General features: G+C 40.4%; 1 protein-coding gene across 1 annotated transcript in view; it reads right to left on the bottom strand.

Annotated features, from left to right (window-relative positions):
* The window catches only part of jazf1b (JAZF zinc finger 1b), a 230,505-nt gene that overhangs the window by 113,320 nt on the left and 103,440 nt on the right, over nt 1–13,745 (bottom strand). The window contains exon 2 of the mRNA XM_073024467.1: nt 11,278–11,350. Coding sequence (XP_072880568.1) covers nt 11,278–11,350 — 73 coding nt within the window. The remainder of the gene's footprint in view (nt 1–11,277; nt 11,351–13,745) is intronic.

Below are 13,745 nucleotides of genomic sequence, written 5' to 3' on the forward strand. Positions count from 1 at the left end.
CATACAGCAATACAGCACTGTATGGGCTTTTCATCCCATGATGTGCTGACCACTATAAACTGACTCCACAATCAATCTAACCTTTTCCTCCCACAGACCCTCCATTTTTCTTACATCCATGTGCCTATCTTGCAAATTTCTACAGATGTACCATGGAGAGCATTCTAATTGACTGTATCAATGTCTGGTTTGGGGGGGGGGGGCAATATTGCACAGGATCAAATTAAGCTGACAGAGAGTTGTAAAATTAGCCAGCTCCATTATGGGCACTAGCCTCCATAATTTCCAAGTCATTTTCAAGGAGCAGTGCCTCAGGAAGGCAGTATCCATCATTAAGGACCTCCTTCACCCAGGACATGCTCTCTTCTCATTGCTACCATCAGGAAGGAGATACAGGAGCCTGAAGACACACACAACGATTCAGGAACGGCTTCTTTCCCTCTGACATCTGATTTCTGAATGGACAATGAACCTCTGAACACTACCTCACTACTTCTCTTATTTCCTAGTTTTTGTACCTATTTATTTTACACACACACACACACTCTTACTGCAATTCACAGATGTCTTTTCCTTCCTATTATTATGTAATGCAATGTATTTCATGACATATGCTGGTGATATTAAACCTGATTCTGATAAGTCTCTTAAATGTCTCTAACGTATGAGCCTCTACCACCAACCCAAGCAGTGTATCCAGGTACCCAAGACATTCTGTGTGAAAAACTTACCTTTGACATCCCCCTATGTTTTCCTCCACTCACCTTAAACAGACGTTCTCTAATACTGCCATTGTTATCCTCAGAAAAAGGTGCTGGCTGTCTGCTCTATCTATGCCTCTCATAATCCTGTACACCTCTATCAATCAGCTCTCATCCTCTGTTGCTCCAAAGAGAAAAGCCCTAGCTTGCTCAATCTTTCCTCATAAGACATGTTGACTAATACAGGCAACATCCTGGTAAATCTCCTCTACATCCTTCCCGTAATGGAGTGACCAGGACCGAACACAATATTCAAATGGTCTAACCAGAGTTTTAAGGAACTGCAAGATTACCACGTGGCTCTTGAATTCAATCCCCCAACTAATGAAGGTCAATACAACATGCACCTTCTTAACCACCACCAACACCCCTGCCGGTCCACAGTCAGCTTTTGAGGGATCTATGGATTTGGCCCCCAAGATACCTCTGTTCCTGCTCCACCTTCAAACTCAATCTTTCAATCTGTGTTAATTCACACATGATGTCAAACAGCTTCCATTAGTTATTAGTGTGTAGGTACAGGACAAAAAAAAGTGTTAATTGGAAAATATTAGTTGTTAATAGGAGAATTCATTAAACAAATGCAAAATATGATACTCTGGAATGGACTCCTTCAACCTATAGTATGCAAATATACCTTACAAGGAACATTTCGCAAGGTTTTGAGTTAAAGAGCAGTGCGTGGGACTAACTGGATTGCAATTTCAAAGGATGTGATGCGCAATATGGGATCCTACTTAGCTGTATCTTTCTTTAAAAAATTCTTCCAGGTGAAATAGTGCAGACCAGGAAGCGGTTAGGGGGCTAGTAATCAGTTTTCCACTAATGCCTCTTTATTATGTGTTCCTAAGGCCCATGAGATAATGTAACACCACACACAACTGTGACAGTTAACTTGCCAAACAATCATGAAGCCAATTCTTAAATCCTTTTCAGTGTTTCAATGGTTCAGTTTAATATCAGAGAATGCATACAGTATACAACCTGAAATCCTTACTACATTGATGAAACAGAAAAAAACCCCAAAGAATGAATGGCAAAAAACATTAGAAGCACATAGAACTCCCCCGCCTTCCTGTCCCACGCACAACAACTTTTTGCGACATGGACGCTGTTGGCAGGGCTAACACTTATTGTCCCAGTCCCACATTTGAACACGCCAGGATACAGATTATGTAAGAGCACATTGGGAAGAATACACAAGAGCATTTACAGTAACAGACCAGATTACAATATGATGCTTATTTGGCAGACTATTACAACCAAATTTACAGAAAGGGAGAGTTAGATCTCCAACTTTTCCTTTCATCATACATTGATTTGAAGCACAACAGTTTCTGCATTTGCATTTAGTACATTTGATGGCCAATGAACCCCTACCACAAAAATTGAGAGGAACTGCAGAAATTTGGTCCAGACTGTGTAAGTGATGAAACAGATGTTTAGGCTTTTAAATACGTTACATCTGTTGCACACTATAAAGCAAATTTTGTAGCACAGCAACCCATTGCTACACCACAGGTATCAGAAACCATACTAACACCTGTGTGCTACTGAAGCAATGTACAAGCGCTTAATGTCTAAGACAGGAGAGGGTGGAATTAAATGGATGGATTGCACAAGATCTGATAGCGTTGTACCCAGGTACTTGTGTTTTTCTGCCTTTGTTCTTAATACATACAGATGTTGTACTGTCAGTTTGGGGTAAGTCACAAAGTATACTCATTGCGGAGCTAGATTTAAAGCAGGAACACGGATTTAAGAGCCCAGATCAAATTAGCTACAACATTATCGAGAGGCTACATGACCTTGAGCTACTCCTTCATCTTGAATTCTAAAAGAAACACAATTTTAATACCTATATTTATTCATGTCCACAATACCCATGGAATGGTGAAGGGCCTTGAAAGAGTGGATGTGGAGAGGATGTTTCCTGTGGTGGGAGAGTTTAAGACCAAAGGACACAGCCACAGAATAGAGGGGCATCATTTTAAAATGGAGATGAAGAGGAATTACTTTAGCCAGAGTACTGAATCTGAGGAATTCTTTGCCACAAGCAGCTGTGGAAGCCAAGTCTTTTTGTATATTTAAGGCAGAGGTTCATAGAGTCTTGATTGATCAGGGCATGAAGGGATAAGGGGAGAAGTCAGGAGACTGGGGCTGAGAGGGAAAATGGATCAGCCAAGATGAAATGGAAGAGCAGACTAATTGGGACAAATGGCCTAATTCTGCTCCTATATCTTATGGTCTATAAATGTATTTGCAATTGTAAAAAACAGAGGGTTTTGAAACAGAAGGAAAAGCTGGAGAAAAACTTCCCAAAGACACTGGCTGACTGGAGGGATAGGCAGAAAGATAACAGATGGAATTTAATAAGTGATTCAAGATTCAAGTTTACTTGTCATGTGTAGATCAAAACACACAGTACATGCGTCGCTTGCGTTAACAAAACATTATTCAAGGGTGCGCTGGGGGCAGCCTCCGCAATTGTTGCTATATATTCTGGTGCCAACGTAACATGTCCATCATGCTCAGCAGAACAACACAGAGAACGACAATCAACAAAAGAGCAGCAGTAAAACAAATCAAACAACACAACTGCAAGGAATCTTTGGATGAAAACAAGGATCAGGACAGTCCTGATTATTCCCCTCCATTGATGCTGCCCGACCTCTTGACCTACTGAGTTCCTCCAGCAGTTTGTTTGTGCTACTCAGGACCGTACAATGTATTTACTGTACAGTCTCCTATATGTATTTATTGTGACAGCAACTTGTACGAGCCCCAGAACCGACAACTGAGAACAAGTTCTGGTTTGCAACCAACTGGCTGCTGGATTGGCTGCAGTGATGACCGGCTTCATGGCCGTGGACTCAATTTTGTGAACTTCAGTTCAGAGTTTTATTTGCTTACTTTTATTGTTCGCACAATTTGATTTTTTTTATACACTCAGTATTTGGTAGTCTTTTTTATTAATGGGTTATATTGGGTTTCATTGTTTCATGGCTACCTGTAAGGAGTCGAAGCGCAAAGTTGTACATAGTATAGATATTTTGATAATAAATGCACTTTGAACTTTGAAACTAGGTTCTATGGCTTTGTACAATAATGCAATTTAATTGATTATTTGTCTATTGAAAGATAAATATATTGCTTTGGAAGTGGTACTGTTTCTTTGGATTAGCACTTGATCCTCTCCACTGAAGGGCCGAGACAGCGGCAGTATGTGAAGAATAAGGTCTAATGATTATAACTGCAAGGGTGGCATTGAAAATTCAGTACCGAAGCATTCTTCAACATTTTGCTGCCATAAAGCCTAGCAGCTGGCAGGTATGATGATTCTTGCTTTTTCCCTGGCATCCTGCAGTTCTTCCTGCACATACAATTCCACATTCTCCTTCTTCCCCACCCCCCCCCCAACCCCACTCCAGATGGCTCTGCAGATTTCAGAAACTAAAAAAACATACAGCACAAATAAAATTGAATGTACATCTCACACTGTATTTCTGGCTAAAACAGATGTTGGAGTGAAAAACTTACATTTATAAGTTTAATGCATCCTCCAGAAAGGTCACAAAATGTTTTGTAGATTTTGTAATCATCATCATTATGTGCCGTGTCCTTGTGACATGGGCGATTATGGTCTTTCCATGACCACAATCGTTCTTGGCAATACTTTCTACAGAAGTGGTTTGCCATCGCCTTCTGAGCAGAATCTTCTCAAGGTGGGTGACCCCAGCCATTATCAATACTCTATTATAGAGACTGATGGCATGGCATCAGTGGTCATGTAACCAGGCTTTGTGAAATGCACCAACTGCTCATATGACCATCCACCACTTGCTCCCATGGTTTCACATGTCAGGATCAGGGTGGGGGTGGGGGGGCTAAGCAGGTACTATACCTTGCCCAAGGGTGACCAGCAGGCTAGTGGGGGGAAGGAGCATCTTACACCTCCTCTGGTAGAGACGTATTTTCACCCTGCCACCCATAGATTTTGTAACGTTATTATATTAATAATTCTGAATTTTGGAATCTTAAGTCTGTTGCTGTGACATAATGTCAAGTCATTGCGTCTCTGTGTTATCACTGAAAACAAATTTCATCCACGTTTGCAAATATTATCACACCTGAGTTGCTGTAAGCACCTCCAGAGATGAACCCTGATTTTCTAAACTATTCTCTCTGAATTTACAGTGAGCAACAGCATGGGAAAGCAATCAATTATCTATTTGCTTTCATGTACTTCTTCTTAGTGCAATGTTTTCTGTCACTACTTTGCTATTTATTATAGTCTTTTTTACTATATTCAGTTCTGACACACCAATATAACAAATGAAAGATCTGGTCCCTCCTGGTGTTTTCAGGCTTGTGAAACATGGGCCCATCATCCAAATAAAGTGCTCAATGCTCCCTGTTCTGTTCACTTAACAGCAGGTTTGTCCTCTTTCCTTGTGTAATTATACCTACATTATCCAAGAGCTGCTGGTTTCCCCCAATCTCTAGTCATTACCCCATTCTACTCAAAGTTGAAATTCAATTTATTATCACAGTACGTATGTCAGCATATACTATAGGCATTCACAGAGGAACAAAGAAACACAATAGAATCGATAAAAAGCTGTACACAAGGACTGACAAACAACCAATGTGCAAAAGACGACAAACTATGCAAATACCAAAACAACAAATATGAAAGTAAGTAAAGAAATAATACTGAAAACATGCATTGTACACCGTTTATAAGTAAATCCATAGGTTATGGAATAAGTTCCGTGTTGAGGTGAGTGAAGTTTTCCATGCTGGTTCAGAAGCCTGATGGCTAAAGGGTAATAACTGTTCTTGAGCCCGGTGATATGGGACCTAAGACTCCTGTACCACCTCCTTCGTGGCAGCAGTGAGGAGACAGCATGGCCTGAATGGTGAGGGCCCTTGATGATGGATGCTACTTTCTTGAGGGAATGCTCCTTGCAAATGTGCTTAATGGTGGAGAAGGTTTTTCCTGTAATGGGCTGGGCCTCATCCACTACGTTTTGTAGGCTTTCCGTACTTGGGCATGGGTGTTTCCATACCAGGTCATGAGGCAACCACTCTACTACCTATTTCCCAGCACCAAGAAGTTGCATGCAGCCTCATTTTAACCGGTGACTTGGGAACAGTCCTTTATGTGTTAAAAGAAACTACCATCTAGGTAAGAATAAAACAAAGAACGTTGCTAAGCACGGCATATTCTTTGTTGTATGTTGTGTCTGTCTATAGTTATAGTCTCCCAAGAATTGCTCATAAAAAATACAATAGGTTGTCTAGGTTTCCTACTTTGGCAGAAGACCAGTGTCTCAGTAGTAAGGAAACGTGGTTTGTGATTGTTGTCGGTAGTAACCTCGTTGAGATAAACAACGAGCATTGTATAGCTTTTAGATAAAATATTAATGAGGTAAAAAGAAACTTGCATTAGTTGTTGCATGATAAACTCTTAATGACTTTTCCTTTTCTTTTGGTTCTATCTAAAAATATACACAAATTCTAGAGTGTGAAAAGTGCCCGCGTATAAGTAAAACCATCTGTCTTACTGGCTGACTTAAAACACAACAGCATTTAGGAGTTGTCTCAGATTCTTGTCAGGTGACAATTTTGGGTTTTGCCATAATACACAGTGCAGCAACTGCACAGAAAACATAGAAACAGCAAAAAAAAAATCACGGGTAGTGAAGAAAAAGAACTTAAAAATCCAAATTAGAAAATAAATATTCATTACACTGATGTTTAGGCTCTAATTCCAAAACATGTGCCATCATTACGGCAACTAATAAAACCAGGCAATTACAAAGAGCAAACACGAGGAAACCTGCAGATGCTGGAAATTCAAACAACAACACACACAAAATGCTGGTAGAACACAGCTGGCCAGGCAGCATCCATAGGGAGAAGCGCTGTCGACGTTTTGGGCCGAGACCCCTCGTCAGGACCCAAGTGTGCCTGTGTAACTGACAGGAAACTTTCTGGTACAGTGTAAAAGGTCGCCCTCATGTGGCCACTGTTATTAGAGGCTGAGGACAAGTTGGGTATTAAAAACTTATGAACCTCAATGGGAACCACTGTAGCTGGCATTTAATATGTCAACACAGGTGGAGTAAATAATTGAGAAAATTACGGTAATTTAATTGAGAATGAAAATTAAAAATATAAAGGATACTTGATATTTTGCCTGTTACATTGTCTTGCAAATGTCTGCAAGAAAATGAATCTCGAGGCAATATATTGTGACATTTATAGTACATTGATAATGAATTTCCTTTCATTTTGATTATATCGAATTTGCACATTTAATAGGAAAGTCTAATTTCCATCTGTGTATGACAGGTTGTGGCCTGCCATAGCTGCTCTAGGCTTTGTATCGGAGGACTCACTTTTGTTCTAAATGCTATTTGCTTACTTTACTTGCTTGCACGATTTGTTTTTTTTTCTCTCTGCACATTGGGTGTTTGACTGTCTTCTTTTAAATGGGTTCCTTTGGGTTTCTTTGTTCTGTGGCTGTCTGTAAGGATACAAATCTGTATAATATGTACATTCTTTGATAATAAATCTACTTTGAACTTTGAATAGCCTAATTCTGATCCTCTGTCTTACAGCCTTATGGTCTTATTTAAAAGAAGCAAAGCTCTTGGAAATGAAAAGTCCCTCTTGCTTAGCCACAACAAGCCCACTGCCCAGAGTCACTCACCTATATCAGATGTGGAGGACTGATCACACAGGCCACAGACTATGACAAAAGGCTCTGCTGCAGATAGATATCTGCCTTCTGCCAAAGGCTGGAACTGATTTTCACATTCATAGGCATTTAAAAGCTACTAAAACTGATGTAAAAGATTCAAATTAATAAAAAGATTTAAGCACTTAGAAATAACTAACACTTTAATTTAAAGTACTACAGGAACATATGGCATACCTCAGGATTAGGCCTCTCCACCTATCAAGTCTGTTCCCCCATTCAATCATGGCTGATTGATTTTCCCGCTCAACCCCATTTTCACGCCTTTTCTCTAATCCATTGATGCCCTTACTAATCAAAACTTTTCAGCCTTTGCTTTAAATATACCCACTGACTCCACAGATGTATGCGGCAATGAATTCCAGATTCACCACTGTTTGGCTGAAAAAATTCCTCCTGATCTCTGTTCTAAAGGAATGTCCTTGTATTCCTCATCCTTGTGCCCTCTGTTCCTATACACTCCCACTACTGGTAACATCCTTTCCACGTCCACTACTTACAAATCTGCTTCCTCATCAGTAAACTGAGAACCTTTATTGAAATAACCATGGACCACAATACTTCAGCAGCAAAATCTTTATGGTAAGTCTGTTTACCCTGTGTAGTGGTAGATATAGGATTGCTTGCATAGGATGTTTGAACAATAACTTAAGTGCCAGGCCAAATCGGAAAGCTCAGGTACAGGCCGAATTGAGGGGGTAAGGTCCAGGCTCCAGAACATATCAAAGTGACTGAACCCAAAGTTAGGATGATGATTTGGGTGCAGGGACCAGAGGCGAGGTTCAGTCTGGTTCAGCTTGCTGCTCTGCTCCGTGCTGAGCTAAGGGTTTGGGGATGGACTCTTTTTGCAGACTTTGGGTCAGAACGCTATTTCCTTGCCTTGAATTGTGGGCATGATTTGTTTTTTTTTCTCTTTGTACACTGGGTGCTTGAAATGCTTTTTTTCATGGGTTCTTTCGGGTTTATTTGGTTCAAGGCTGTCTGTTAGGAGAAAAATCTCAAGGTTGTATCACATATATTTACTATGATAATAAATGTACTTTCAACTTTGTGCCTGTCAAGTCATAGCACTATACAGTCTCTGATAAGCCCTTACTTCTGTTGCAATGTTTTACCCGGTAGTTCCCTCCTGTTAGCCAGCAGACTTTCAAATGTAGTTGTCTTCTTGTAATCAATCCATAATATAGATCTATACTTCTTCTCTGCAAGTGAAGTGGGAGTTTATAGCTCACTCATGATTTTAAATCAGTGACCTCAGTTAGAAGTCAACATATTAAAATGCTAGGTGGAAAAGATTTCTGCTTGCCTTCAGATACCTTTATGCTTGAATAGCCAACCAGCACTAAAGAGAAGTCATTTGGGCAAGATGCCATGTGACGAATAGCTCCCGTGTAACTATGAATCAAAAGGAAGTCAGTGGAACCAAAATGTGTACGGTGATATAAAGTAAACTGTAGAGCAGTTAGCCAACAAGTTGATGCTGCTTTACATCGAGCGCTAAACATGAACTTTATTAATAAACAAAACCATGATTAGAAAGAAGTAATACAGTTCATATTGCTAACAATAAAAAAAAATTCAAATTCCCATTCCAGTTAAGGCATGTCAGTCCACGGCCCCCTCTTGTGCCAAGATAAGGCCACCTTCAGGATGGATGAGCAACACCTTATATTCTGTCCCGGTCGCCTCCAACCCGATGGCATGAATATTGATTTCTTCTTCTGGTAAACATTTTTTTCCTTCCCCTCTTCTTCTATTCCACACTGGCCTCTTACCTCTTCTCACCTGCCTATCACCTCCCCCTGGGTCACCTCCTCCTTTCCTTTCTCCTATGGTCCACTCTACTCTCATTCAGATTCCTTCCACTCCAGCCCTATCACCTTCTCACTATCCTCCTTCCCCTCCCCCCACCTTTTTTTATTCTGGCATCTTCCCCCTTTCTTTCCTTTCGTGAGGAAGAGTCTTGGGCCCAAATGTCAACTGTTCATTCACTTCCATAGATGCTGCCTGGCCTGGTGAGTTGCTCCAGCATTTTGTGTGTGTTGCTTTGGATTTCCAGCATCTGCAGACTTCTCGTGTTTAAAAATTAACCTTACCTATCCAAACAAAATTCATCAAGTAATGTTCAGAAACTCTAAGTCAGATCACATACTATACCAAACAATACTCAGTACAAACATGCACTAAGCAACAGGAGGAGACTTTTTCCCAGGGTGTAAATTGCTAATATGAACGGTGCATAATTTTAAAGTGATTGGAGGAAAATATACGAGAGATGTCAGAGGTAAGTTTTATTTTCCTACACCAAGAGTGGTGGGTACGTGAAACGTGCTGTTGGGGGTGATGGTACATCAGGGACACTCAAAAAGGCACATGGATGATAGAAAAATGGAGCACTATGTAAGAGAGAAGGGTTAGATTGATTTTAGAGTAAGTTAAGAGGTTAACACATCATGGGCCAAAGGGCCCGTACTTTGCTGTTCTGTTCTATGGTCCAATAGTAAGATTCATATTGGTTAGTTTATTCAGTTTGTTTCACAACCTTCCTTCCCGAGGAAAAAAGAAAGCAGGTAAAAGTGTAAGGAGCTTCAGAGAACCCAAACCATTATTTGTTAACCAAAGTACAGAGCACAAACCGCCCTGCACCTTTGAGACTTCAGTTCATGTTGCAAATGTTATAACCATGAATACTTAGTGTTTATAATGTTTCAGGTGATTCAACATATGCAAAAGTAAATTATCCAGAAGAGCGACACATGGGAGTACGACTCATGAAGCAACAGTTAGAAAATGGCAGTTCCAGCAGCAGAATACAATTCGTAAGGAGCAGCCCAGCAGTGAGTGCAAAGAAACCCAATGGCATTCCTAAAGGGTTCCCTGCATCTGAATAAGTCTTTCTAACGAGATCTAGACTGGCATCTCTAAACAAGTTTTGGACCTATTACAGATTGCTTTTCACTTAAAGTATTGGCATGTTCACATTTGGACTGAAGGTCAAACGTTTTAAAGACTGTGGAGTGGAAAAAATCTTTTAGAAACTGTAAGTCGAAATGCACATTATAAATTGAAATTATAACATACAAGTTATGTTCTAATTTAAAATTATAACAGAGACAACTTTTTGATAATGTGGAAGGATTCCTTTTCATTTTTAAATACAAAAATGAACTGAAAAGATCTTGCCACATCAACCAAAAAAATTTATATGTTATTTATTCACCACATCTAACAATCAGATTCAGAACAGGTAGAGAATCCTAATTATATAATAGACATTTCTTAATTAATGAATCAGCCTTTCATCCTCCCCGCAACCAAAGCCCATTTCTACCTACCAGTAAATCAGGTTGTGTTACGTCTGTCTTACTTGCTGCACCCACACTGGAGTGACAGCCTTCCATGCAGCATAGGTGGTGATAGACAAGGAGACAAAGGTGTGGCTGCCAGCAGAGCCTAAGATCTTCTTAAGTATTGCCAGGAAAATTAGGTAATTTACTATCTGTGAACTGCTACTTTCACCATCGTGAATTTTCCACCCTTCTGCAAACATAAATTTGACAAAAAAAATCTCTGATTGAGTACCGAAAAGCTGGTAAGTATATAGCAGTAAGGTTTAAAATTTTGAAAGTAGGTCAAGTCCACTATATGTAAAGTGGTTTCACAAAGCTGCATACTTTCTTTTGTAATGAATGTTCGAAGACTGCACAAACCATTCATGAGGAATTTGTACAAAAAAACTCATCTTACCTGTTAACATAACTAAGAGCGACATAGGTTGGTTGTTGCAGTTCCTGTTTCTCTAACACCCGTGGATCAGTATCTGCAGGGGGATAAAAGAGTGCACAGACTTGTTAACAGTAGTCAAGTTAATAGAATAAAGTCCAGAGAAAAACAACATTAAGATCAAACACTGCTTAGCATTCAAGTAATGTACATTTTTTAGCAAGTTACAACAAACAACTTAGTAAATAATGAGCACAGCCCTCCACCATTGAGGACATCTTCAAGAGGCAGTGCTGCAAGGTAGTGGCATCTATTATTAAGGACTCTCACCATCTGTGACATGCCCTCTTCCTGTTACTGCCATTAAGGAGGAGGTATAGTTCAAAACTCAAAGTAAACTTATTATCAAAAGTCATATATGACACAATATACAACAATGCGATTCATTTTTTTGCGGACATACTCAATAAATCTATAATAGAGTAACAACCATAATAGAATCAGTGAAAGACTGCACCAACTTGGGTGTTCAATCAGTGTGCAAAGGACACAAACTGTGCAAATACAAAAAGAAAGAAATAATAATAATAAGCAGTCCTTATCAAGATCATGAGATGAAGAGTCTTTGAAAGTGAGTCCATAGGTAGTGGGAACATTTCAATGATGGGCAAGTGAAGTTGAGTTCAAGAGCCTGATGGTTGAAGGGTAATAACTATTCCTGAAACTGGTGGTGTGAGTCCTGAGGCTCCTGTGCCTTCTTCCTGATGGCAACAGTGAGAAGATGTTAATGCCCTGGGTGGTGGAGGTCCCTGATGACAGGTGCTGCTTTCCTGCAGTTTACAAGTAGATGTGCTCAATAGGGGGAGGGCTTTACTGTGATGGACTGGGCTATATCCACTATTTTTAGTAGGATTTCCCGTTCAAGGGCAGTGGTGTTTCTATACAAGGCTGTGATGTAGCCAGTCAACATACTCTCCAATACACATCTATAGAAACTTGTCAAAGTTTTAGATGACATGACAGATCTTCACAAACTCCTATGCTGCCGTGCTTTCTTCGTAATTGCCCAGGACAGGTCCTCTGAACTGATCAACACTGAGGAGTTTGAAGACCAACATGCAGTGATCCAGGAAGTTTCCTTCCCTCCACCATCAGATTTCTGAAACATCTGTGAACCCATGTTCAGGAACCTTGTTGTTCCATTTTTGCTGTGCTATTTATTTTTGTGATTTATAGTACACCTATTTCTTTATACCGTATTGCTGTCTAATAACAACAATTTTTTTGTCATATACACTGCCTTCTGCTGCTGAAGCCCATCCAGTTCAAGGTTTGACGTGTTGTGTGTTCAGAGATGTTCTTCTGCACAGCACTGTTGTAACGTCGGTTACTTGAGATACAGTCGCCTTCTTGGCAGCTTGAACCAATCTGGTCAGTCTCCTCTAACCTTTCTCATTAACAAAGCATTTCTGTCCACAGAACTACCATTTACTGGATTTTTTTTTTGTTTTTTGCACCATTCTCTCTCAACTCCAGAGACTGTTAGGTGTGAAAATCAACTGCCTTTTCCTCCCAAAGATGCTGCCAGACTCACTGAGTTCCTCCAGCATCTTGTTGCTATCAATATCTCTCTCTTGTGCTTCTGATTATAAACAGTGTGTGGTTTTCAATAAAATCATTGCTTTGCTGTTATTTCCTGTATTAACTGCTAGGTAGCTGATAATTTAAAAATACTTTCTTTTTTCTTACACAAGAATATAAGAAATAGGAACAGGAGTAGGCTATCTGGCCAGTCATGCCTGCTCTGCCATTTTAGGTCAATTCTTATCAGGAATGAAAAAAAAGGAGACAGCCAGAACAAAAAGAAGGAGCAAAGCTGGCAGGGAATAAGCGAAACAAGAGGAAAATCTGCAGATGCTGGAAATCCAAACAGCACACACAAAATGCTGGAGGAACTCAGCAGGCCAGGCAGCATCTACGGAAAAAAGTTCAGTCAGTGTTTCAGCCCGAAACCCTTTGGTAGGACTGGGAAAAAAAATGAAGAGTAGATTTAAAAGGTGGGGGGGGGGGGGGGGGTTGAGAGAAAGACCAGGTGATTGGTGAAACCAGGGGTGGGGGTGGGGGTGGGGGGAATGAAGTAAGGAGCTGGGAAACTGATTGGTTCAAAAGATACAGGGCTGGAGAAGGTGGAGTCTGATAGGAGAGGAAAGAAGGTCATAGAAGAAAGAAAAGGAAGGAGGATCACCGGAGGGAAGTGATGGGCAAGCAAGGAGATAAGGTGAGGGAGGGAAAAGGGGATGGGGAATGGTGAAGGGGGGGGCATTACTGGAAGTTCGAGAAATCGATATTCATGCCATCAGACTGGAGGCTACCCAGATGGAATATAAGTTGTTGTTCCACTAACCTGAGTGTGGTCTTATCGCAATAGTAGAGGAGGCCATAGATGGACATATCGGAATGGGAATGGGAAGTGGAATTAAAATGGGTGGCCA

The sequence above is a fragment of the Hemitrygon akajei genome, chromosome 20 (assembly GCF_048418815.1).
Source record: "Hemitrygon akajei chromosome 20, sHemAka1.3, whole genome shotgun sequence".
Taxonomy (NCBI): domain Eukaryota; kingdom Metazoa; phylum Chordata; class Chondrichthyes; order Myliobatiformes; family Dasyatidae; genus Hemitrygon; species Hemitrygon akajei.